Source organism: Canis lupus, chromosome 36, assembly GCF_048164855.1.
Source record: "Canis lupus baileyi chromosome 36, mCanLup2.hap1, whole genome shotgun sequence".
NCBI lineage: Eukaryota > Metazoa > Chordata > Mammalia > Carnivora > Canidae > Canis > Canis lupus.
Window position 1 is genome coordinate 30,258,550 of NC_132873.1, and position 27,170 is coordinate 30,285,719.

Genomic DNA, 27,170 nt, shown 5'->3' on the forward strand with positions numbered 1-27,170 from the left:
ACCAAATAAATTTTCATAGTTAAAGATTTTCATTAAAATGTAAAAGTATCAGGGGGCTCCTGGGTGGCTCAGTGGGTTAAGCATCTGACTTTTGCTCAAGGTGCTGCTCTCAAGGTCTAGGATCTAGCCCTGCATCTGGGTCCCTGCTCAGCAGGGAGTCTGCTTGTCCCTCTCCCTCTGCCCCTCCCCTGCTTGTGTTTTCTCTCAAATAAATATAATCTTAAAAATATAATTTTTAAGTGTCAGAAGAAAGTAATAACAATTTATATAATTTTGAATTGTGATTATTTGCATTAGGATATCAAGAAAAAAAAAAACTACCCCTAAAAAGGCCTCTAATATATTTGGTTACATAAAATCCAAAACATCTACATGGTAAAACACACCACCACCAAGTTAAATACACCTAATAAACTAGTAATATTGTTTTCAACATGTAGAACAAAGTTTTACTCTCTCCAACATAGGAGTTTCACAAATAATAAAACTACTGATACTCTAAATAGAAAAAAAAAACTGGTGAAAAAACAGAATAGGGTATTTACAAGAGAAGAAACAGAATGCTCAATTAACATATGAAAATATTTTCAACTTTACTAGTAATCAATAAAATGCATACTAAAATAATAGGAAGGTATTTTGCTTGCCTGATGAGCAAAGATAACTGGTACTGGCAAAGGTGTGATAAAATCTCCACTGACAATTATTCCTGATATGAGAGTTAACTACTACCATCTTTTATGGGAGTAAATGTGGTGATATATAAAATATCTTTTTGAAAAAGTCATATTCTTAGAGGTAAAAATTTCACATCTTATGAATTTATCCTAAGCAAATAAACTAACAGGCATACATTTTTGTAAAAATGTTTGTGGGCTACATTGTTTATAATGTAGAGAAATAACTGGAAGGAAGCAAACAAAAATCCAACTCAATACTGCTTAAATAAGTTCAAGCAAATCCATATGATACACTAGGCTATGATTAAGATGGTGAGACAAATCTATATATACTGATATGAAAATGTGTTCATGATTACTGGTAAGTAAAGGAAGACATAGACTACCATGTTTAATACTATCCTACTTTCATGAATACTGTATATGTACACAGAAAATAAAAAGACTAAAAAAACAGAAATGAGGTCTGGTAGGAATTTAGATAAACTTTTCCCTTGTTTTGAATTTCCACTTCATCTAAAATAAATAGCAATCCAAATAAATTAATCTAAAAAACAAATAGGAGGTTAAAAAGTATAGAAGCAAATACAAATAATGCTTTTATGATAATAGGTTAGAAAGGAGAGAGAATGAAGGTGATAGCCAAGAGGGTAATAAATGAATAAAAAAGACTGTAGACACACGGATAACAGGGATGAGAAAGGGTAATAGTCAAAGGAAAACACACACAGCTTGGACCATAGAAAAAATACATCAAAATTATTATAAAACAGGTTTGAATCAATGGTCAAAGACCCTCGAACAAATTATGGATCAAGAGTGGAAGGTCAATAACTGCTTATTATCCCACTTCTGACAATACAGTCACCAATGATCTCAATGAAAATAATAATGTGGTGGCTTAGGAAACATGTTAGTACTTCCCAAGAATCTATATGAATATTTCATATTCAGTGAATATGAAACAGAATGATTAAGCTGATACATAGGAAAGTACCTTGTAAACTGCTCAGATTTACAGCAATGATACTACTAGTCTGTAATAACTGAGTCAACGAAGTTAGCTCAGAATGAAAACTGGCTTATGAAAACTATGTAAGAAACTTTTTAGATATGCTTAGAGTAAGAAGATGAACAAAAAAAGTCTGTTTGTTTCGGATGATTAACTGAGGAAGGTGACATGGACAACACAGACCAGCTTCTACTCTGCTTCCTTTTCCTTGCCATATTAAAAAAAAAAATTCAAATTGGAAAAGGTACAATATGCAAAACTGACACTGCAGATACGATGTAGATACATTACAGAGTCCTATAAATTCTCTGAATTAAATTCTCCAAGTAAAACCCAGATCGTTCTGACATGAAATATATGTGATAATAAAATACTGGGAGCTCAGCTAGATTCCCTAAGCCTCGGAAGCAGGGTTTTATTATATATATAGTGTGTGTATATATATATATATATATATGCCCCAGTTCTCCACAAAGAAAAATCAATAAATGGTATCACCTAGAACTAATATAGCTTTCATGTTCATGGATACATGGGCACTGAATCATGACCTAATTGAGAAGAATATCCGGATTTCTTGGAACACTACATGACTGAAGTCTAAAGGAAGTCTCCATTCCTTACAACCAGAAATAAAGTACTCCAGAGGCTTGATAGACATGAAGAAAATGAGGAAAATCAGCTGAAATCTATTCTTCTACAAGCAATTAAAATGTTTCCCCAAAGCACTGAATGATACACATCGTTCTGTGGTCCTCACTACTCCACTCCCATCAGCTCCTATCTTTACTTCCCCCTATCCTGTTGGATCTCATATCTATCTCATTCTATTAATGATTCCCCCTCTTCTGCACCTTTACCCATTCTTCTCTACATCTCTTTTCTAATATATAAACATGTGCAAAGGTTTTTTTTTTTTTACGTATTTAAAACAAAAATTCTCACTTGGCTTCATACTCTCATTATATTATACTTTATGTGTACACTCTTCTCTGTTTTCTCATGAACTTCTCAACTCACTATAAGATACCTTTTGTTTCTGCTCTACTGACTATGCTCTTGGTAAGTTCCCCAATGATCTCTAAACTGCTAAAACTAAAGAATATTTTGTGATCCTTGTTTTATTTTGACCTCTCTTAAACATTCAATACTGACTTTTCCCTCCTTCCTGAAATTATCATTTCCCTTGGCTTCTAAGACCACTATTGCTCATGTCCCCTGCCTAGATAAAATCTCTTTGGCTGCCTCTTCTCAATAATCTTTATGGGCTCATCCTGTTCCTTAAAATATTAGTGCTATCAGGATTCCATTATTATTTTCTAAATAAATGTATAAATACATGCAATTCTAAATTTTCTTCCTCTTAGTATGCTCTCTGAATAACTTCTCTATATCAGAGACTTCACCTATACTATTATTACAAGTCTGCATTTCCAGCTCTATCCTCTGTTCTGAGCCATATACAGAGCTTACTATATATCTCAATGTGGATGATCCTTAGGCACTTCAGAGGAATAAATCAAAACAAAAACAGAGTATAACTTTCAAGTTAGTATAAAACAAAAAAAATTCCATTGGAATGAGGAGTGAAAGCATCCATTATCACAGTGAAAGATTTTAACATCCTCTTTTAGTACTCAATAACTAATAAACAAAAAATGTTCATGGATGTTTGTGTTAATAACACAATTAATGAGCTTGATCTGATCTAATGAAAGGGTGTTTGTGTGTAAATCTGTGCTCAACAAATGATACTCTTTTCAAGAACATTTACAATAGATTTATTTTTAAGAACTATATTAGAAACTGTGTACTAACTCTGAGACAACCAGTAAAACAGAATAGGGAATTCAAAAATCAGTGGAGAAAGGATGTACTTCGGTAACAATAAATATCTCAGGGTAACTGAAAACTGATAATCTATATGATACAAAAATATTTGAATTTATACAAAATAAATTCTAGATGAATTCGATCTTTAAGCGTAACAATGTTAAACTTTATCTGAACTCTGTGTTCCCTGAAAGTAATGGTAGTTGAAAACTCCCTCCACCTTTTTGTGTTCCCAGAACTATGGAGGACTACTCAGCTCTAACGTATTCCTAGATATGACCCACTCCTACCCTTCCTCAGTGATTGTAACCTCCTTGTTTATCTGCCCTTATAAAATTCAAGTCCCCTTCTTTTGAGATGTTCCTAATGATTACTGTCACTACTGCAATACCCTCAATAAAATAATCTTCATTGTCTGGTACCTCTGACAAGTAGAAAAAGCAAAGTGGAAACATTGTTAAAAGAAAATGTGAGAAAAATCTTGGTAGCTCTGGGGCAAGTAAGTGTTTCTGGACTAAAATGGATAAACTTCAAAAACAGTTTTAAGGGCAGCCGGAGTGGTTCAGCGGTTTGGCGCTGCCTTTGGCCCAGGGTGTGATCCTGGCGACCCGGGATCGAGTCCCACATCAGGCTCCCTGCAGGGAGCCTGCTTCTCCCTCTGCCTGGGTCTCTATCTCTCTCATGAATAAATAAATAAAAATCTTTAAAAAAAAAGTCTTAAGTGAAAAAACCCTGCATTTATAGATTCATATACAGTTTAAAAGTATGTGTGCATATGTGCAAGCTCTACTCACTTTTGGCCTCAACTATACTGAAAGACCTCTCTTACAAACTGATACAGATTGTAAATTGGTGGTCATAGAGGCTGGGGGTGGGTGAACTATGTTTTTTAAGTTTAAATAAATTAAATAAAAAAATATTTTAAAAAATATACTCCACATAATATAACCTTTGATGAAGGGATATAAAAATATTTTGTTAAAAATGGTGTGAAAAAAATGAACAAAAACATGCAAACAAAAAAATTCCCAGCCCTCCAGCCCAGCTGCCCAATGTTCCTCAAGAAGCTGATCACCCCTGCTGGTGTGGCTTTCTTTTATTCTGAACCTCTCTGCATTTTTATTCTTCTCTATCAGGGGTATTTGTGGACTACTCTCTTTAATGGACCAAACCTTCCTTCCTGAAGGGAGAGATTGCGCTTTATTTAATTCTGAATCTCTCCGTGTCTTAAATTCCCCATTGTGGTTTTTGACAGATGTTTGGTAAAAATGGAGTGAATAAATTTGAGTAAGTTTTCAAGTGTCACTAAAATCATTCTTTATGAAAGAGGTAAAAAGCCCAGAGGAGACTGCCCTTAAGAAACTATTATTGGAGGGTGGGGGGTGAGGGCAATATCTAGACAAACCATAGCATGAATCAAAGATAAAACAAAAGTTAATATTCAATAAAAATTATTAGTCTCTTTCTCACTCATAGTTTGATCCATGGATAGATGACAATATGGAGGGTGAGACTAGAACATTCTAGTGATTATGTGGAAGAGTTGAAAATCAGATCTTCAAATAATCCTCAAATGTAATATTATCTCCAGTCTCAAAAGCATGATCATAAAACAACTTAAAAAGAAATTTTTTAATGCTAGACGTCATGAGAAGAAAATAAAATGCAGGGCTCCTGGGTGGCTGAGTTGGTTAGCCATCTTCTTGATTTCAGTTCAGGTCATCATCTCAGCTCAGGTCATGGAATTGAGCCCCAACTTGGGCTCTACACTCAGTGAGGAGTCTGCTTCTCTCCCTCTCTTTTTGCCCCTCCTCTCTGCTCACACACACTCTAAAATCATCTTTTTTAAAAAGGAAAAAAATGCTAGACATTTCATAAATTTATATTAAAAAAGACTACATTTTTGTATGAAAATTTCAGATAAGTTTGTGACTTTTATGGTGATCATTTTCTCAAAGATCGTATGACATTTTAGTAATAAACCTTCTCAAACTGGCATGATGTAAGTGTTCTATTTTTCTATCTTTGTATAATAATCATGTCAAAACTTAGTGGTTCAACAATTTATCTTTCATGATCATGGAGGTTGATGAGCTCAGCTGGGCAGCTCTCACTGAGGGTATTTCATAGTCGTAACAGATGGCAACTAAGGCTAAAGTCATCTGAAGGCATCTTCCCTTGATCTCTGGCATCTGAGTTCAGGATGGCTGAACAACTGGGAACAGTAGCCAAGCAGCTTTCTCCACCTGGGTAGCTTGTGCTTTCTTTTAAGAGACTCAAGGTAGAATGACTTCTTACGAGGTGACTGACTTACCCTGAGAAATTATTTCAAGAGAGACAGGAGGAAAGCTGCAAAGCTCCCAGGAGTTCATCATGGAAGGCATATAGTGTCACTTCTGTTATAATCTAATGTTCAAAATGACCATAAACTAGCCCAGACTCAAGGAAGTAGAGGAAAAGTTTCCACCTCTTAATGGGGGAATGGCTTGGGGGTACAAGAAGGCAAGAATAAATGGTAGCCATTTTGGAGTTGGCTACCTCAGTAACATTCTTGAGAATAATAAATCCAACATTTTTGTTTTAAGATTTATTTATTTTTTAGAGAGAAAGTGCATGCGAGGGGTGGAAAGAGAGGAACAGAAGCAGATTCCCTGCTGAGTGGAGCCCAATGCAGGGCTATAGGGTTCAATCTCAGAACCCTGAGATCATGACCTGAATCAAAATCAAGAGTCAGGGATCCCTGGGTGGCGCAGCAGTCTGGCGCCTGCCTTTGGCCCAGGGCGTGATCCTGGAGACCTGGGATCGAATCCCACATCAGGGTCCCGGTGCGTGGAGCCTGCCTTTCCCTCTGCCTGTGTCTCTGCCTCTCTCTCTCCGTGTGACTATCATAAATAAAAAAAAAATCAAGAGTCAGAGGCTCAAATGACTGAGCTACCCAGGTGTCCCTAAACCCAACTTCTTATATAAAGAATGGCATCCCATAGGAAAACTCAAATATAACTTCCCAATGAAAACTAACAGAGAACCATAAACAGACTCATAATTCTGATGATTTGATTTTCAATATATGTTTATATTAAAAATGTATCTGTATTCTATTTTAAGAACCTAGTATTTGGTCAAAGGATTATGTGCACTCTTGTTAACCCAGTGTGGTTTCCAAACCAATAGAGATGTCGGAAATGCAGAATGCCAGATCCTACCTCAGAACTACTGAATCCAACATGTTTTATCAAGATGCCCAAGAAGTTCATATGCACATTACAGTTTTGGTAAGTGGGGACTTTGACTATGTTCACACACTAGTATACACAGGGTATCCTCAAACCTCTCATTTGAAAAAACCTAGAAAACATGAAGTAGCCTTCTTCCAACTTTGAAGCAGAGAAGTACTATACATTAGTACTATAGAAGTACTATACATTTTGGTTTTAAGCAGAAAAAATAGCTAAAATTGGACTGTCCCTATAGAATCTTTGATAAGTTAGAAACTACATATGTGGAGTAGAATTCTTGTTTATATCTGAGACATCAAGGATCATCACCATCTAAGTGGGAACATGACTATGACAATTTTTTATAGAACGAGAGAAGCTAAGAAGACAGACCTCCCAAAATGCAAAGAACTTCAAAATAGATAATAAGTACCTTATGTACATTTAGCTATTTATATATAAAGACACATGGAAATGTTTTTTGCTATTACTATTAGTGAATTACTTAAAATATATTTTTGGGCACGACAACATGACTCTCTTGCAAGTTAACTTGCTGTTATTCACCAATGTCTTTGGATAAAATGAAAGCAAAGTTAAAACCAAAAATGCCCTTTTTAAATAAATAAAATTAACTTTTGAGAGCATACCATTTTCTTCCAAAAATATGTTCAATCCATTCACAATTTCTTGCTTCCTTCTTCTTAACTCATCACTCATTTCTATGATCTAAATTATAAAACATAAAATGCGTACAAGAAAGTTCTTAAAAATCAAATCAATTCAACATTAAAGGTAATTTTTAATTTGCCAGCCATTATTTTGTCTTGCTAAGCATCTGAATGTAAATATTATCTAGGAAATCATATCTGAATATTGAAGTCTTTTATAAATAAAACTATTACATTTAAGGAACAGCTACAAACTTTAGGCTGGTTTCCAAAAGGTCCCAGATACAAGCCTAGATTATGATGTAAACATCTGATTTAATAATTTAAGAAGATAATGAAAGATTTTCCTAGTCTGTGAGAAGTCAAAAGAATTAGCTGCAAATATATGGACTTCTTAGCAGGGGCGGGGCAAACGAGCCTCCATTCTTGTAGTAACCTGTTATCACCATAAGTTAGCCAAGTGAGAGACTTCTTTTCCCTTTGATTCTATTACAGCATCATCTCAGAGGATCTAAACTGAAAACCCCAAAGGCTATGGGTGCCTCAATATCTGTCAAAGAGATTCTATTTGTTACCGCCGAGCCTTTATCTCTTTCCCTTTGGATCAAACTGTCTGAATTCTTACCTCACCCGCTAACTTGCTCTATCTGCTTTTAACTTGGCTAGAGTCTTCCAAACCTTACTGCGGACGTCCTGCCTAAAAGCTTTAATGGCTTTCCACAGTCTTCATGATAAAACTTCCCAACTCCTTAGTGGCCTGAGACCTTCGTGAACAAGGTACTGTCCGTTCTGATTCCATCAACATTCACTCTTCAAGATCCAATGGTGTTGGATTTCTGGATTCATCGGGATTCCTGGAGTCATCGGGATTCCTGGATTCATCACCGCTGGGACGCATGCTATTGCACCTTCCTGAAATTCCCTTCTTCCCTTTCTTCTCGCAGGTAATTCCTTATTAAGGCTCAGCTTTCTAGAGTCTTCCACAGGTTCCCCCAAGTCAGAGTGGTGCCTCCTTGTGCTTCCAGAGCACATACTACATGTCCTCGTCGCATTCACCACGTTTCCCTGCAAGGAATGTCTTCTTTGTGGCCTGCGCTCAGCACCGTGACACTCCGTGAATGTCACCGGATAAACGAAGAGATGAACGCTCGGCTGAAGCAGACAAGGAGGGCTTTGTTTCAGGGGTTTCTAGTCCAATCTGAGTACAGGAGGAGAAATCTAACCTCCCCAACCCCACCCCTGACACCGATTAGTCTCAAAGATTTTATGGGACAAATGGCATCGTCAGAGGCGACTAAATACAGTCAAGAGTAATGTAGTAACGATCAGCTGAAAGGAGGTTATTGCAGGTCCTGCTAATGAATATTCAAGACAAGACAAGACAAGACAAGACAAGACAAGACAAGACAAGACAAGGGAGAGACCAAGGGAGAGACCAAAGTAGAGTCCGAAGCGAGGGTGCACTTGGGGGTCCAGTTGGCAGCTTCACTGCAGGGAGGAGGGAACCACGAGCTCGAAGCCGCGGGTGTGCGATCGCGAGGGAGTGCCGGTGTGAGCACGGGCGGTGGCTCCGACGTGGTAACCACGGGGACGGCACCTCAAAACCTGGACAAACGGCCTTGACCTCGTCTGTGGTGGCCTGAGGAGGAACACGCGGAGGAAACCGTCCCGGGGCGGCCGCGAGCGCTGGAAACAGCGGAGATCTCCAAGGTGACTGGGGTTCAGGCAGAGGCGGTGCGGCCCTCACGGCCCGTCCTCGTCAAGGAGCGTCAGGCACCCGCAGGTCATCTTGGCTCGGCGGGGAGGCGGGCTCGCAACCCCGCGACTTACCTTTGTTCTGCGTAAGGACGTGGGGAACAGAAGGGGCGGAGCGCCGGCTCGTCCGTGGGCCCGAGGTGAGTCCTGAAGAGCTCGTGTGTGTGACTGGGTGGCTCGGGGGCGCAGGGGGCACCCCCGGGGCACCGCCTCCCCCAACCCTCCCCCGCCCCTCCCCCCCGCCGGCCACGACCAACGCGGCGACTCGAATTCACCTCACGAACCTCGGCCGACAGCCGGCGGCCCCACAGACACGGCGCGTCCACGCTTTTGCTGGAGCCCGGCCACCGCCTCCGGGTGGGAGCCCCGAGGCCCCGACGGGCCGCAACGCCCCGCCATGCGGGTCGGGTCCCGGGCTCTCGGAGGGCCCACCCTGGGGCCGGCTGGGCCCCGACCCACAAGAAAAGCGCGCGACGCAGGTGGACCCCTTGGCCTCCCTCGCCTCCCCTCGCCCTTCCGGGCAGCGCCACCTCCCGGAGCTGCAGCGGCCGTTACCTCCATCCCCGGCGCCGGGACTTCGCCGTCGCAGCCGCCCGCTCCAGCCATTCTGCGCAGTCACTGCGGCGGCTGCAAGGGCTTGTGGGGGCCGGGGGCGGGGCCTCGGCGGGGCGGGGCCTCGGCGGGGCGGGGCCTCGGCGGGGCGGGGCCTCGGCGGGGCGGGGCCTCGGCGGGGCGGGGCCTCTGCGGCTCCCAGGGGAAGGAGGCGGGGCCTCGGCGACCCCACCCAGCAGACCACCTCCCATAAATCTCTGCGGCCCGCTCCAGTCCTTCTGTCCTGTGGGGCCGCCGCGGCTGCAAGGGCTTGTGGGGGCGGGGGCGGGGGCGGGGCCTCGGGGAAGCCCGCTGCGCCCCCACCCTGCAGACCGCGGTACAGAAATCCTTGCGGCTGCGGCCCGCGTTGAGCTCTTTCCTTACAGGGGCGCCAGGGAGTGTTTTGTCCTCTTTTCCCCAAAATACTTTTGTTGACCTTAATGACGCTTTAGGGCCTATTTCTCGTGGCAGCACAGAACAGTGATAATAGTACCTACAATCTTAAATTTGTTGTTAAGCTTAAATGAGATCATACGAGATCCCTAAGTGCGTAGTGTATCCAGCAAGTGGGTGGTAAATACCCACCGTCGTTACTACCACTAGCCTGACTGGGTCAAGCGAAGGCAGCAAAGAAACAGTGAAGTAAGCTTGTCTTAGAAGCTGTTGTAGGGTCTCTTGCAACAATGGACTTCATCAGCTAGAAAAGGAGTCCTAAATCTTGCTTAGGGCTGGTACAAATGTATGATGCAAACTTCATCATCTTCTGCATCTCTGTGGGCTTCTCCTTCCTCAATTTACCCAGTATTTTAAAAAGTATTACTCTCGGTAATGTCTCCCAGAGACGGGCCCCAAACTCTCAAAGGGGATAACGGAAAAAAATATAGTACTTAGGTTATGGGTAAGAGGATCACGATGGCAGGAAAAAAGGCCTGGCTTACGGCAGAATTTCTGGTATGTTTGTACCTCTTAACACAAGGGTCTTAAGAGTTAAAGACTTGAGAATTATGGGAGATGGTAGTGAGTGTGGAGATACTGTATCCAGTATAACAAATCATACTTTATAAAACAAATATATCCAATAAAAATGTTTCAACTTTTTGTAAATCAAATGTTTTGGTGCACTGTATGTGGGACCTAGTTTCTTAAAGCACACAGTCATCTTAACCTGAATGTTAAGTCTCTGGATTTTCCCATTTTCTCTGCCAAATGTTGACCCCAATGCTCAATAATTTCCATGTACGAGACAGCAATTTCTAAACGGTTACCCCAAAATAGAGATGAATGGCAGGATTTTGAAAGCCAAGCTTTCTTCTTCCCCTAAACTTCATTTTCTCACTTTCTCTGTCTTTTCAGCCTACTTTAAACAACAGGGACAACTTCTGTCACATATGCCAGCTCATCTCGGACTTCTCTCTGCGCAGGTGGAACCAGCCTATTAGTCCACTCAAGGCTGGGTGGCTGACACAACATCTATTTTCTCACAGTTCTGGAGGCTAGAAGTCCAGTATTAAGGTGCCAGCACGCTTGCTGTCAGTTGAGAGGTCTATTCCTAGATTATAAAGGGCCGCTGGCTCTCTGTATCCTCACATGGGAGTTGGTGGGAGAAGAGAGAGAGTGAGCAGAAGCTCTGATGTCTCATAAGGGCACGAATCCCACCATGGGAGCCCTTGCCCTCAGGACTTCATGTAACCGAATTACCTCCAAAAAGGTCCCATCTCCAAATTCCGTCACAATGGGGGTTTGGACTTCAACAGATGAATTCTGGGGACACAATTCAGTCCACAGCCCTTAGTAAATCAACCACTCAAGAATACTAGGTATTTTCAGTTTGGAGTTTATAACCAATAATTTGTATGAAGGCTGGTTCTTGAGAATAAAATGAATAGTAGACATTAGTTTAAGATTTTGAATTTTTTTCAAATTACAAGTCAGTGAAGCTTCACTTATAAAATAACACATGATAGTAGAAAAATGGTTTAAAAAGTGACTCATTTTATTGCCAAATCAATTTCAATAGTAACAAATTTTCTTAAACATATCAGGTAGCTTCTGGAAGATGTGTCAAATGATGAAAAAATGGGCGACCATGAACACACTCTTTAATTTCACTTCCAAATTGGTCCTTCATTCTATAGATAATGTCTTGGACGTCCTCTTTGGATAAGTACATAGGCAACTGTCTAGACAGACGCACTGCTTCCCCCTGTGAAGAGAAAGCCATATATTTTACTGTGACATACCTTGAAGCAGACACCATGTTATTCCTGGCAAGAAGAAGACAGAAAATAGATTATAGTTTTATTATCCACTCAGATATTAAACACAAATTATGTGTTAGTCACTGTTGCAGGTTTTATACCGTGGAGAGTTAGACAATATCCTTGCTCTTGTGAAATTTATAGTCTAGTGCAGAGAAAACAGATAAAAAGACAAAATTTGGGGGTGCCTAGGTGGCTCAGCTGGTTGGGCATCCAACTCTGGATTTCAACTCAGGTCATGATCTCCGGATCATGGAATTCTGGTATTAAGCCTGGGGCTGGGCTCTGTACTGGGAGTGAAGCCTATTTGGGATTCTCTCTCTTTCTCTCTCTGTCCCCTACCACCTTCTGCCCCATTTGTACTTTCTCTAAAAAAAAAAAAAAAAAAAAAAAAAAAAAAAAGACAAAAAAATTTCAATGAGTAATAATGCACAAAATTAAACTGGTCAACGTAATAGTGATTTTGTGGTTAGGAAAAGCTTCCTCAAGGAGACATTTAAGTTTCAATTTAGATAAAAAAAAATCATGCAAAGATCATGGGGAAAGAAAAGCATTTCAGGTAGAACAGAACTGAAGGGTCAGTGTGTGTATAGCAGCTACTAAAGGGAAAAGAGAACTAAGAAAGGGAGTTAGATAGGGGCCAGATCACCCGTCAGGATAGGGTTCAGTTTGGGCTTTAAACTGAATGCACAGTGAAGTAACCAGAGGGTTTGAAAGCAAGAGCCTAATATTTGCCTCATACTTTAAAACAATCAGTCGCACCGCCATGTAAAGTATGGTTTGAGGCAGGTCAAGAAGAGAAATGCAGGGTAGGGTGTACTGCAGGCAATCACTACAGTCCTGGTGAGGTGGTGAGTTTTTGACTAGGGTGACAGCAGTGGAGATGGAGGGAGGTATAAAGACTCCTGACAACAGGGCACCTGGGTGGCTCAGTTAAGTGTCTGACTCTTGATTTTGGCTCACCATGATCTCAGAGTCATGAGATCAAGCCTCCCATTGGGCTCCATGCTGGTCATCCTGCCCACTTAAGATTCTCTCTTCTTCTCTTAAAAAAAAAAAAAAAGTCCTAACATTAACGAGAGGTAGAGGCAAGACTTGCTGATGAACTGGTTATGAAGGATACAGAATCAAGAATAATGTCTACATTTTTGGTATGACAATAGTGTTTTCTGAGATAGGAAAATCTAAACGTTTAGGAGTAAACAGTATTAGCAAAGTGGTTTCTTTTAAGATTTATTTTAAAAAGGGACGTCTGGGTGGCTCAGTGGTTGAGCGTCTTCTTTGGCTCAGGGTATGGTCCCGGAGTCCCAGGATCAAGTCCCATATCGCATTCCCCTAGAGGAGCCTGCTTCTCCTTCTGCCTGTGTCTCTGCCTCTCTCTGTGTGTCTCTCATGAATGGATAAAAAAAAAAAAAATCTTAAAAAAGAAAGATTAAAAAAGTATTGTACTTCAAAGAGCTTGAGGCTAATATTATTCTAACCACATTCCTTCTCCCATTATCTTTCAAACCATCCTACTCCTTTCCAACTAAACCATCTCAATCCCTCCTTATTGCTCTGCCCCACCAGCACCCTTCTTGTCATCTTTCCCTAATTAAGGTACTAATAGTAAGACATTAAGGATACTAGCTTCCTGTATTCCTTTTTGATTCCTACTAGAACCTAATTCATCTTTAAATTCATCTAGGATCTAACACCACTTCTCATTTACATTATGGGTTCAATGTGCTCACTCACCCCCTTGTCCTACCATATTCATTCATCCTGTTAATCCCTACACTTGGATAAATTGTACCATCCACTGCTGGAAAATCACCAAACTGTCCTGGTTGGATGTTAGCTCTTAGGAGTGCTCAATGCCATTTGGACATCTTAGTCTCTCTACTCAATCTTCTCTTACCGTACTGATAATTCTTACTTTCAGATCTTCTCTATTACACTCAAATCCCCAATGCCTCCCCAGCCCCTTGACTCTCATTTGCTAACTTCTTCTATACCTTTATAAATGTATCAGACATGACCTCTCTCAAGTTTATCTCAAGATATTTTTACTTCCACTTACCCTCTCTTCTCTTGATGGAGAGAACAGAGAACAGTTTCTCCTTTCTGAAGCTAATATCATTATCCCATCTTCCTTCTTGGCTCTTTCGGAATATCTGCTCTCCGATTTTTTGTCAGTCTCTTCCACCAACAAAAGAGACAAGCCAATTTCTCTTTTCTTCTTTTCACCACCATATGACCTGCTGCCTGTACTTTTTTTTTACCACTGCCCCACTCTTTAGCCATTGGCAAGTTTTCCATCTGGACTACTTTCCTATTATCACTGCCATCTAGCAGCCATACCTGATGGTCTTCTAGAACTATTTTACCCTATAGAGGATGTGATACTACTACTTACTCATTTTTAAATTTCTTTCTTCCCTTGACCTTTATATCTAGCCCCCTACTGGATTTTCTTTACTGTCCTATCTTTACTTATAATTCTTCTTACTCAGCTTGACCTTAAATGGAAGTATTTCTGTAGATCTTGTAGAAGTTATTTTTTCCTAGACTCCATTCCTTAATTATCAATCCACAATGGATTTAATGTAATGAGAGTTATAACATTAATAAAAAATATTTATATCTGATCCCAATCACTTTCTTGGTTATTTTGAAATCATATTTCATCTTACATAGTTTCAATACACAAAACCCTACCCTCAACCTTCATTTAAGTTTATACTATCTCTTTCACAAGAAAAGATTCCTTTTAAGTCATTAGAAATGATCAGTGTTAAATTGCTCCCACAATAAGCTAGAAAGTTCCACAAGTCAAAACTTTTGAAGGACTTACAGAATGCTACTGAATAAGGATCCAAGATAGGGTTTACTATAACCAGTCTATGATATGAAATTTTTAACAGAGTTTTCTTTTTTTAGTAGTATTTCTTCTTGCAAACAGATAATAAACATTATAGAAATTTTACTATTTTTTAAGTTTACCATCTTACCAAGAAATAGTGAAGTATGTTAAAACTTAACCAACCTACATAATCTAGTAATGCATACCTCTAAATAACTTATCACTTTTCGAGGTCTACATTCATAAACTTCTTTTGCATTTTTGTTTAATATAGCATTAAGAATTTCTTTTAAGTCCATCACTCCATAGAATGGGAGGCAATTAGCCATTTCTTCTATTTCCAAGTAGTCTTCAGCAATGGAAACACCTAAAAGAAAAATAAGTAAAACCAAATGTAGATATAGTTAGTTTTGTTTAAATTATATTCCAGAAAATATCTGTTAAAAACAAAATCACTGTTAAAACAGCGAATCTTCCTTAGAATTTAATATAGTCATGGGGATCCCTGGGTGGCGCAGCGGTTTAGCGCCTGCCTTTAGTCCAGGGCGTGATCCTGGAGACCCGGGATCAAGTCCCACGCGGGGCTCCCTGCACGGAGCCTGCTTCTCCCTCTGCCTGTGTCTCTGCCTCTCTCTCTCTCTCTCTCTCTGTGTGACTATCATAAATAAAAATAAAAAAATTAAAAAAAAGAATTTAATATAGTCAGGACTAAGTTTTGTTACTTAGTTGGAGAACAAATAATGATTTCCCATAGGATTTCACATTAAGTCATAAGTGCTCATAGACACCACATGTGCTTTATATCATTTAATTTAATCTCACTTATTGCACTTCTGTTCTCTACATTTGCTTACAACATTTCTTACTTTGGAGAGAAAATGGAGCCCCATGATATTTATTAAAGTAAAACTGGCTTAAGTGTTTTAACAACTGGTGCTATTCAAATTCTATTCTACTAGTTTAATACTAACTTAAAGGTCGGAATTATTTCTATGATTATTTTAACTTACAAATTATAAAAATACATAGTAATTTATTTTTTCCAGCCTTATTGAGATATAATTGATAAACACTAAGTTTATGGTGTACATAGTACTTATTTGATACACATATATTGTAAAATGATTACCACTACAGAAACTTATTAATAAAGTACTAATTTGAAAGAACGAAACACTAATGTTTACTCAAAATATTTTAAACAATATTTAAAACTGATATTATTAAAGCGACTTTAAGTAATTTAGTGACTAGGGACGCCTGGCCTGACTGGCTCAATGGTTGAGCGTCTGCCTTTGGCTTAGGGCATGATCCCGGAGTTCCAGGATCGAGTCTCATGTTGGGCTCCCTGCATGGAGCCTGCTTCTCCCTCTGCCTGTGTCTCTGCCTCTCTCTCTGCATCTCTCATGAATAAAAAATAAATAATTTAGTGACTAAAATAAAACTAAAAAACAGCTACATGATTAGATATATACTGGGGTATACTATCCGTAATAGCATAAATTCCAAAAGATAAATTTGGCTTTAGAATGAATTTTAAGATGTTGCCAAGTAGCAGAGATCTGACTTGTCTGGCTCTATCTGTGCACCAGTGTTCTTAATATTGAAGTCCACACCATGTTACCTAGAATTAAGAAAATGAAACCTCAATTTTGGGTAAGTGGTAGCTATCAACAGATGAATAAAAAAAGAGGAGTGATGTGGCTTGAAGAGTTTCAGATTCTGAGATGTCAGTGATCCTGCCCCTAATCTGTTTCCAGTTACAGATCACTTCCTTGGCCTGGATAAGATGCAGTGGTGGTACACTAAACAGAAGAGGCATCCCTGGAAACAACTGGAGGGTAACAGAAGATCTATAATCAAGCATTAAGGGACAGAACACAGAGTTTGATCAAGAGAGACAAAATGAGAGTTTGAGCAACCAGGGGAATTTAAATGAGACTTGACACAGGGTTTACATAGGCAAAGAGGAAGAAGAATATTATCGTTCACATCTTTTTACATATATATAGATAAGGAAATGACAAAAATAATCAGTCCAGAGATTTCATCATTGCTGGTTCTTTACCTTTTATAGTATGATTAGACTGAAAAGTCTAATACTGACTACATTTGCCCTGGAAAATCATACACATTTCACAGAATTACTTGTGGATATGGGCAAAGTATTTGGCAAAAGGTGAGGGAATTGAGCAATATTTCAATATTTTAATCGCATTTACAAAATTCTGATATGGAAACATACAGACATTTGGGACTATGTAACAATAAACTTTTAAGAATTTTCCATAAGATTCTGTGAAATGCTTTTCAGTTTTCAGGGAAAATATGTCAAATGAGTAAGTGGTTTGACAAGTTTTCACTTCTTAAAATATGCAATTCTTATTGATGTAGAGCAAAAAACTATCCCAATTAACAAGCAAAATCCTTAGGATCACATTAAGAACCTTTTCCCTCAAAGCCAAATGTATTCCTCCTCTCTTTTAAATGTCTTTATCATTTAAAAATGTTTTGTGACAACTGGTGAACTGCTCTTCCAAAGTTAGTCCAAAACAAACTCTAAGAGGAGAAATGGTCTTTAAGAAAAACATGACAAAAATTAATGATGGAAAAAAAAAGTCTTAAAAGAGGAAAACATGAGTTTCTAATTTCATCTGTTACTGGTAAGATAAATAATGCTGACGACAATCTAAAAAAAAGTTAATTCCAATCAAATCAAGTCAGTTTGCAGATGACTCTTATTTTTATATCTTTGGTGCCATGCAAAGTACCTGGCATTCAAAAGGATTTAAAAAACACTACCCCATAAGCTAAGAGCTGAAAGCATCTGTCAGACAGAAACTTACTGAGTAATTCATAAATAAACATGCTCTTGGAAAAGACAGGATATTTATCCTAACTTTAAAAAAAATTTCTGTGACAATATCTTTCATGAAAAAAAATGGTACCTGTCAGAAATATCACATTAGAAAAACAAATTAAGAAAAAAATATCACACATGTACCTATACACACCTCTTGCTTCACACTTAAAATAAATTAAAATGATGCTAGAGGTCTCAAGGAAGAAAAGACTTCTGGGAAGACTAAAAGAAATGACAAAAAGGGATACTGGAAAATGGAAAGAAAGAATATTCCTTTGGCAAGTACTATGCTGATTTCTTTATGTACCTCCTTAACTGCTCACAACAACTTTATTAAGTAAATATCTCAATTTTTATAGGAAGCAATATAATAAATTAGTTAAAAGCTAGGGTAAAGGCACTTAGGTTCAAATCCTGGTTCTACTACTAACTGGTACCCTTAAGTAAACTTCACTGTGCCTTGCTTTTTCCACCAATAAAATGGAGACAGTAACAGAACCTACTTCATAGGGCTACTGGGAAGATTAAATAAGTTAATACATTTAATATTTAGATTAATGCCCTGTACATCATAATTATTCAGTAATTAGTAGTTGTTATATGAGAAAGCATTGAGGTCAACTGACTTTCCCAAGAATACACTTTTTAAATGGCAAAGTTGAGATTTGGACTAACTCTCTTCACTCCAAATCTAAATATCCAAGATTGAGATAGAAGGTAAGAAGTTCAGGGCAGGTCCTCGTAAAACTGTAAAAGTCAATAAAATTAAAGTGTAGGGCACCAAAACATTATTTATATATACTTAATTTCATAGTTTTGTACGACTGATTTTACTTATTTTCTTTTTATGTCTCAGCAAAACATTCCTATAAAAATCTCCAACACTGTTTTGGTTGAACTTTGTTTTTCTACATCTTGGTCATGACAAATTTAGGAGCAGGCAGAAGGGGGGACAGTGGAATCCCTACTCTTCATGGTACCCTTGATACCAGATGAAGGGAAAGTAATAGGACAGGACCAGCCTAGGCAGTTAGGGCAGAAAACAGTTAAGTATGAGAGTTATGAAGAAGAGAGAAGGGACCAACCAGGAAAATGGAAGTGTCCTACTCAGAAGGATTTACTTTTCTCTACACCCAGTGAATTGCCATAGAAAGAAAATAGTGTTATCATAGTCTTTTCAGCAAAGCAATGGAATCAAATCATTCACTCTCTAAATAGATTACTGATACTATAAATCTAATTGTCAAAATAGGTAAATCCTTTAAAAAAAAGAGATGTCCATTTTTGTTAAACCTTTCCAATGTACTACACATTTCTTTCATCTAAAGGAGTATTCAATAATTCAAATAAAGTAGGCACTCTGCATATTGTGACAAAAGATGTTAAAAATTACAGTGAAACTACTCAGTTATGAAAACACAAATGCAAGGTAACAGACTGAAAGAGATGCCAGATTTACTAGTTTCAGACAGAGATGACCTTTTTGAAATACCTGTTTTTACATAGCTGACACTGTACGTTTGGTGAGACAAAACTATACCCTAATATGTATATGAAACTCAAATGTAACTTCTGGAACAAGACTTATTTTTCCTAGTCAGGAAATGGTAAACCACATCATCATACCTGGTATCCATTTTATCTTGAAACCGTTTGCTGTAAGACGAGGATCGGACAGGTAAGTCGATCCACTATATCTCTGATCATCTGTGGTCATTTTACATAACATCTCTAAATAATGAGATCCATTAAAAAGACTGTAAAAGAAATTATGATCCTTTAACTTATTAAATATGTAAAATGAAGAAGATTTAATTCAAAGGCCCTTTAAAGAACCAGTAGGGCCTAAAGCAGGTCATAAGCAGGAAGGAGCTTGAATATAATAGTATATTATTATTATATGTTATGTTTAATAAAATGTACATCAATATCCAAAAAAAAAAAAAAGGCCCTTTAAAAATGATCAGTAACTAAAATGATTTAAGTAGCGCTGTAACAAACTTTGCTTTTTTATCTCTGGTAATATCTTATAGAAAACCTGCTAAATACAGTGTATAGAAAGGAGGAAGAATGGACATAAAAGACAGTTTTTATCTTTTAGAACATTACAAATTAATGTGAAATCAAAAACTGCACTCTCTATAGAATACAAATGAAATTTTATTTATAAATAATGCCAGTTATAAGATTGTTATGAAGGTAAGATCAAGGGTTTAGTAAAGTTCCTATTATATGGTAAATGCTCAGCAAACAGTAGCTATTGTCGTTATTACTGAGCTCTTACTTTGTATTTTATAGATACCTAAATCACTCCATTCAGAGATAAACAACACAGTCCGCATTAGAACCATGGTGAGAAAACTGAGCCCAAGTCATAATCACCCTGTCTTTGACTTAGTTTTGAAAAACTTACATTAATTGTGGTGGGTATGTCACATTCCAAAAGAAGGATAAAAACAATTTTGAATTCAGCCTTACTGCTGTCCATGTTCAAATAAGAAAGCTTTGTCAGGCTAGTATGGGCCCCAAATAATAGTTTTTAATGTATTTGTTTTTGAGTAACAGAATATCACAAAGAAAAACATCTTTAAATACGTATGATTTATATAAGTACAAAATGATTTTTAAGATATAAGTGAAAGTTCACAAATATCTTTAAGAAAAGTATATCAAGTTTAAAATTTCAGATACACTCTAGCTCTTTTTAAGAAAAGAAAGTATTTTTTTTTTTTTTTTTAGGGAGCAACAACTCCTTTCCTTTATTTCTTCCCCTTGCAAAGGGAGATTCAAGTTGAGCAGCAAGGTTTTCCTGCCCCCAAGTGCCCTACTAGACAAGTGAGTGCAGACACCAAACCCTGGGATGGGTAATAGCACAGGCCTCAGAACTTGCCTCAAGCTCCGAGCTGCAGCAGCTGTTTGTATCAGTAAGTCAACATTAAACCCACCAGAAAAGAGCAGCACCACTCAAAGACCTGGGGACCAGCTGGGCCTGAAGCTTTCAGGTGGACCAGAGGCAGGGTTCTTAGTGATAAAAAAGTCTCAAGACAACTGGCCACTTCAGCTTGGCTGGATGGAGCCCACTACAATGAAGGTCACCTCTGTGTATAAGGCCAGCTCAGTTATTTGAAGAAAACTAAAACACACTGGTCTTTCAGAGAGAAAGAACCAAATTTTTTATCAGATTTTTAAACTGTTAATATAGCTCAAATCTGTATTAATTCTTTTTATAATCTTTGACAGTTTGCTAAGCCAATCTTAAGAGAATACTATGAAATATGCTGGATTTTGGTGAATGCAAATACTGTTGCCTTAATTAAAAAGATAGCTCTGACAAATGTTTTCCTATGTCCTGGCCCTGTTTTTCCCTTCTCGTAGCAGGGCTTTTTAAGAAAATATATTTATAAAGATTTTATTCATTTATTTGAGAGAAAGAGAGTGCGTCCACACACAGGAAGAGGGAGAAGCAGACCCACAATAGGGAGCCTATTGTGGACCTTGACCCCAGGGTCCTAGGACCATGACCTGAGCCAAAGGCAGACACTTAACCCATGAGCCACCCAGGTGCCTGTAGCAGGGCTTTTTAACACAAGTTTTAATATACTGTATAAAATATTTTTAAAATTTATTCTTGGGAGTTCTTAAACAGAGTTATCTAGTGATGTGTCCTAGAGAACAAACCCTCAATCTCTAATTTTAGGTTTTTATCTCCTTTATCATCCATATGATTGTCTCTTGTGTCAGATCATAAAAGAAATATTAAATATAAAAAAGGGAAATGTTAATAGGTTGTTAGCTATTTATTTTTACAGAAAACAATCTGCTCATGTAGGATATAAAAGGGATATATTCCATTTTGCAATTTATAGCAGAATCAGTTCAGACAACAATCATCAATGGACCATTGATGGAAATCATTAAATGGAAAGGTTGATAGAGAATTTTAAGGTATCTGAGCAGACTGTCAGCGGCTGAACGCAGTGATAAGTACCTTTCGATGTGATGAAACATGAAGCGCATAGCACAACCTATTAAACAGTCTTACCAGAGAGTAGAATCTAAATCTATTCAACCATCCTGAGCTAACTTCTGTTTACATATGGGAGAGGAAAAAACAAGTTGATCACCACCATGAAGTAGCAAAGGGATAAATGGAGACAATAGAATATTCTAATGAATTAAGTGACTTAGTATCAACAAGTTAATGGTGTGGTATTTAGAAGAGATTTAAGAGACAGACGAAATTTAATACTTGGACCTTGTTTTAGATATAAATTAAACTTAGTAATTTAAAAACTGTAACAAAGACATTTTGAGACAATGAGGAACACTTCCAAGGAATTAATATTGTGAAAAATAGGAAAAAGTCATTTTTTATCACTGGTTAGGCAAGTTATTTTTAAGAGAAAGAAAGTGAAAGATATTTGGGTGGCAACTGTCTAAAAGACTAGGAGAGAGGGACACTTGGGTGGCTCAGCGATTGAGCATCTGCCTTTGACTCAGGGCGTGACCCCGGGGTCCTGGGAATTGAGTCTTGGGTTGGGCTCCCTCCAGGGAGCCTGCTTCTCCTTCTGCCTGTGTCTCTGCCTCTCTCTGTGTGTCTCTCATGAATATATAATATACATATATATATTTGAAAGTACAAGTAGACAAATGTGGCAAAATCTTGATAACTGTTCATAAAGGCTCTTACTATATAATTCTATTTTGGTATGTGTCTGAAATGTTAACAAGTGTACAATGAGAGAGTTACTGTAACCTAACTTCAAAGTTATCCTAGAGACAAGTCACTAAATTACAGGAGAACTGAGATTGATGGTTATTAACTGCAGAAGTAAACTATCTAGAATATTCTACAGTTATTTAAAAACAGTTCCATTAAAGATTAGAAAATCAAGTTTTAAAAATATTCTTTGATAAACTTTTCCCTATCGGAAGACACTTCCAACTTTTTACTGTCAGTTTCTACCTAGTATTAATTGATAAATGCTTTGAGAGCTGAAAAAAGAATTCTACTATTTCACCATACCTCTCTGTTAATATAATTGGCTTTTCCAGGGGCTGTGCAGGAAGTTTATGATTCTCAATAAGTCTTTTAAATAGGAGGGCTTCTTCCACTCTGTAAGGATTTAATAACATCACCTCTGTTTTGGATGTAATTAGCCACGCATCAGGAAACTTGAGATTGTGGATCAAGCAAAGTTCTTCCTTATCTTCTAAGTCAAATTTATGTTTTTTAAAATTTTTTTTTAAGTTTTCCATAGAAAAAGGGATCTGAACTACTTTAATGTTTTGAGTTTTTTTTTCAATATGGGATTGAAAGAGCTCATCAAGTTTTGGCTGATTAGACAATGAAGTTTTCAACTTGTGCTTCTGTGCCAAATTCCATGCACTGGTGGGCTTTATCTTTTTTCTGCCATCTTTTAATGATATTTGTGACTCCTGTTCAATGGCTCTCTTGATTTGCCTATTGTATCGTTCCAAATCTTTAGTAGCCTTTTCTTCATATCTATGAATAAAGAAAAAATAGAACTCATGAGGTCATAATCTGAAATATATTAGCCATCTGAAGTAAATTTTATGAAAAATAAAGAGCTGGTATTCCAAGTCTGATGATGAAGGAACTTGTAGTGGATTAACCCTCCCATACATAACTAGAATAACTTCACACAAAATACAAAAATCAACTATTGAAAATGAGCACTGAAGAGTAACCAAAAAACAGGTAGATATGGGAATGGATTCAACATTCAAAAAAAGAGATCCATATTTATATAGCTTTTACCCAGAGGGCAGTCCCCAGCATTAAAAGGAGTGCCAGGAACTCAACCAATAAGCTTCACTCTTTTTTAAAAAAAGTTTATAATTTTTATTATTTTTATATCACCTAGTATTACATTATGTAAGTTGCACTCTTATTAGCTTCAATCACCAGAACAGAGTTCCTTGTTTCCAAAACAACTGAAAATTGAAGGAGAAAATCCCATACATGGAAGCCTAGAGGAAAACAACTGCTAGAACGTTAAATGAGCTAAACAGAGATTTTAGTGACTGCCTACTGCAGAGCAAATGGAATTTGGGGCTTGAATTCTATATAATCAGATGGTTTAGTAAACACTTTGGGCTTTATTTTTTTTTTTTTACACTTTGGGCTTTAAATTAAAACTGGAGGAGAGCTACATCTTAGGGTAAGGAAAAAACTATGTCCTAGAACTAAAGTAACTGCCCTGAGATTAAGCGCAAAATTTAAACAGTCTCTCTCTAAGAGAGTATAAAACAGCCTCCACAAACTCAATGTTATCTGTCAGTAACTTCAATATTTGGCAGAACAAACACCAAAACTTTTTAGAAGAAGACAGCAGAATCTAGAATTTCTTCAACATATCACCCACAATGTCCACTATATGATGTTATCATTCAAGCAATAAAATGGGAAAATTTGAGTCATGGCCAAGAGAAAAAGGGGTCAGTGAAAACACACCTCAACATAACTGAGATGTTGGAATTTGAAAAAAAAATTTTTTAAATAGGTTTTTATAAATATTTAAGCCCTTAAAGGAGAACATGATCATAATGAGAGAATAGAAGAGGATCCTAAACAGAGAAAGGAAATTATAAAGAGGAACTAAATGGAAATGGGAATTCTAGAACTAAAAAATACATTATCTGAAATGGAAAATTCCCTGGGTAGGCTTAACAGCAGATCAGAGATGGCAAAAGAAAGGGCCAACAGACTTGAAGAAAGAGCAGAAATTATCCAATCTGAAAAAAATAGAGAAAAATGATGATTAAAAAAACCCCTCAGTGGCCTATGGCACAAGCAACCTAACATAAATGTAATTGGAGTCCCAGATAGAAAAATATAAAGATGAAGAGAAAAAAAAGAACATTTGAAAAATATTATGGCTAATTAGGCAATTTGAAAATATGAATCATTTTATAGATCCAAGAAGGTCAGTAAACTTCAAGCAGGATAAATACAAAGAAATCCACAGGCTGGTATATCAGATTCAAACTGCTGAGAACCAAAGACAGACAAAATCCTTGAAAGCAGTGAAAGGAACAAAAAAGGAACTACAAAAAAAGAATACCACAAATGATGGATATAACTTTTCATCAGAAGTAATGTAGAGTAAATAACATCTTTCAAGTGCCAACAGAATCCAGAATTCAATGATACAAAGCAAAAATGTCTTTCAAAAATGAAGATGACATAGACATTTTTGGATAAAAGAAAGCTTAGAATCTGTTGCCAGCATAATTGCACTATTAAAGAGTTGACACCGGATAGAAACTGATCTATAGGAAAAAAGGATGAGCACCAAAAATGCTAACTACGTAGGTAAATAGAAAAAATGCATCTTAAAAATTTTTTTCATTTCTTTGAAAGATAACTTTAAATTTTTTAAAAATAGCATTTTAACCATATGATTTCACTCATGTGGAATTTAGGAAATAAAACTGACAAACATAGGGGAGGATAAAAAAGAGAGGGAGACAAACCATAAGAGACTCTTAACCAAAGAAAACAAACTGAGGGCTGCTGGAGGGGTGGTGGGCGGTGGGATGTGCTAAATGGGTGATGGGTATTAAGGAGGGCACTTGCTATGACGAGCACTGGGTGTTATATGTAAGTGATGAATTACTAAGATATAACTACTATTATACTATGTTAACTAAATGGAATTTAAATAAACAACAAAAATAAAGAAAGCATTTTAAGGTGAGTTTTATATTGTATATAGATACAAAATATATGACATCAATTGCACAAAGGACAGGGGTAGTAAGTGGGATTATTCTTGCAAAGTTCTTATATTCTCTGTACCTGGAACCCTAATAGGGTTAATCTAGTTAACTCTTAAGTAGATTATGATATATTAAGAATGTATAATATATTCCCCAAAGCAAAAAATTATGCAAAGCCAATAGAAGAATTAAAACTAAACATGAAATTATATTCTTTTAACCCTAAAGAAGGCTGCCTGTCTCCCACAAAAAGGAGGAACAGAGGAACAAAACAAAGATGAAATAAGTAAGAAAATGGTAGACCTAAACACATCAGTTATTACATTACATGGACTAAATATTCCAACTAAGAGGCAGAGATTGTCAGACTGAATTTAAAAAGTAAAATCCAGCTATGTGTGTCTACAAGTTATACTTTAGTCACAAATACTAGTTTGGAAGTAAAAGAAAAAAAGGCACACCATGCAAATCATAAGCATATAAAAGAATAGCTATAGTAATATAAGGTGAAATCAATGATCAATTTCAAAACGAAATTATACCACAGACAAAGAGGGAAAATTCAGAATGACCGAAGGGGCTAACAATTGGCAGGTATACCCATCACAAATGTGTACGTTATCTAATAACAAAGCTATAAGTTACATAAATCAAAACTTACAGATATAAAGTAGAAATGAATCCAGAATCATAGCTGGAGACTTTAATACCCTTCTCTCAGTAACTGACAGAACTAGACCAAAAAATAAAGAACAGCAAAGCTATTGAAGATTTTAGGAATACTATCAACCACCTTTATTAAATTGACATTTTAGAACACTATTTAGCAGCTGCAGAATTCAGATTCCTTTTAGGTGCTATACACTTGGAACACTCGTGAAGATAGATCCTACCCTGTGCTTAATTCTCAGTAAATTTCAAAATTGGAATTTGACAGCTATTTTCCCTATCCATGACAGAATTAATTAGATATCAGTAAGATATTTAGAAATACCCCAAGTATTTAGAAACCAAACAACACAGCTTTATTCATAATAGCCCCAAACTGTAAACCACCCAACTGGAGATTGAATAAACCTTGCTTTATTTATACAATTGAATATTATGTATCAATTCAAAGAATGAACTATACAGAGATATAGGTATCAGAGATATTCAACAAACATGGATGGGAATCACAAAATATTTTGTTTAGGTGAAGTTAGGCATAAAAGAGTACACATTGTATGATTTTATATATATGAAGTTTAAGCACCAGCAAAACCACAGTAGTGTGGTGAAGTCAAACAGTGGCTGTGTACAGAAGTTGGCTGGTAGGTAGCGTAAGGGAGCTTTCTGGGGTGAGAAAGTATTCTGTACTTCAGGGACAGTGGTTATATGAGTGTGCACATATAAAAATCTACTGAACTATATATATAGTTAAGATCTGTGTATTTTACAATGCTACATTTTACCCAATTTTATTTTAAAAGATTTTATGTTCAAAATATTATTTTAAAAGATTTTATTTATTCATGAGAGACAGCAAGAGAGAGAGAGAGAGAGAGAGAGAGAGAGGCAGAGATACAGGCAGAGGGAGAAGCAGGCTCCCTGCAGGGAGCTGGACGCAGGACTCGATTCCAGGACCCTGGATCATGCCCTGGGCTGAAGGCAGGCGCTAAACCACTGAGCCACCCAGGGATCCCCTAAAACAATTTTTAA

General features: G+C 37.4%; 1 protein-coding gene and 1 long non-coding RNA gene across 16 annotated transcripts in view; one reads left to right on the top strand and one right to left on the bottom strand.

The window, feature by feature from the left end:
* Window positions 1-8,804: 8,804 nt before the first annotated feature.
* On the top strand, window positions 8,805-11,946 carry LOC140625703 (uncharacterized). The gene is made up of 2 exons (XR_012025036.1): window positions 8,805-9,306; window positions 11,111-11,946. It is a non-coding gene; the product is annotated as an uncharacterized lncRNA (long non-coding RNA).
* PMS1 (PMS1 homolog 1, mismatch repair system component) overlaps window positions 11,730-27,170 on the bottom strand; it is a 107,118-nt gene continuing 91,677 nt past the window's right edge. For 13 of the 15 annotated variants that reach the window (XM_072813175.1, XM_072813184.1, XM_072813180.1 and 10 more), the window contains 4 exons: window positions 22,750-23,229; window positions 19,350-19,480; window positions 15,067-15,227; window positions 11,730-11,960 (listed from right to left, as the gene is read on the bottom strand). In XM_072813175.1, coding sequence (XP_072669276.1) covers window positions 11,796-11,960; window positions 15,067-15,227; window positions 19,350-19,480; window positions 22,750-23,229 — 937 coding nt within the window. In that variant the 3' untranslated portion in view covers window positions 11,730-11,795. Of the gene's footprint in view, window positions 11,961-12,978; window positions 13,061-15,066; window positions 15,228-19,349; window positions 19,481-22,749; window positions 23,230-27,170 lie in introns of all 15 variants that reach the window. The other 2 variants (XM_072813182.1, XR_012025025.1) reach the window with 2 other exon arrangements.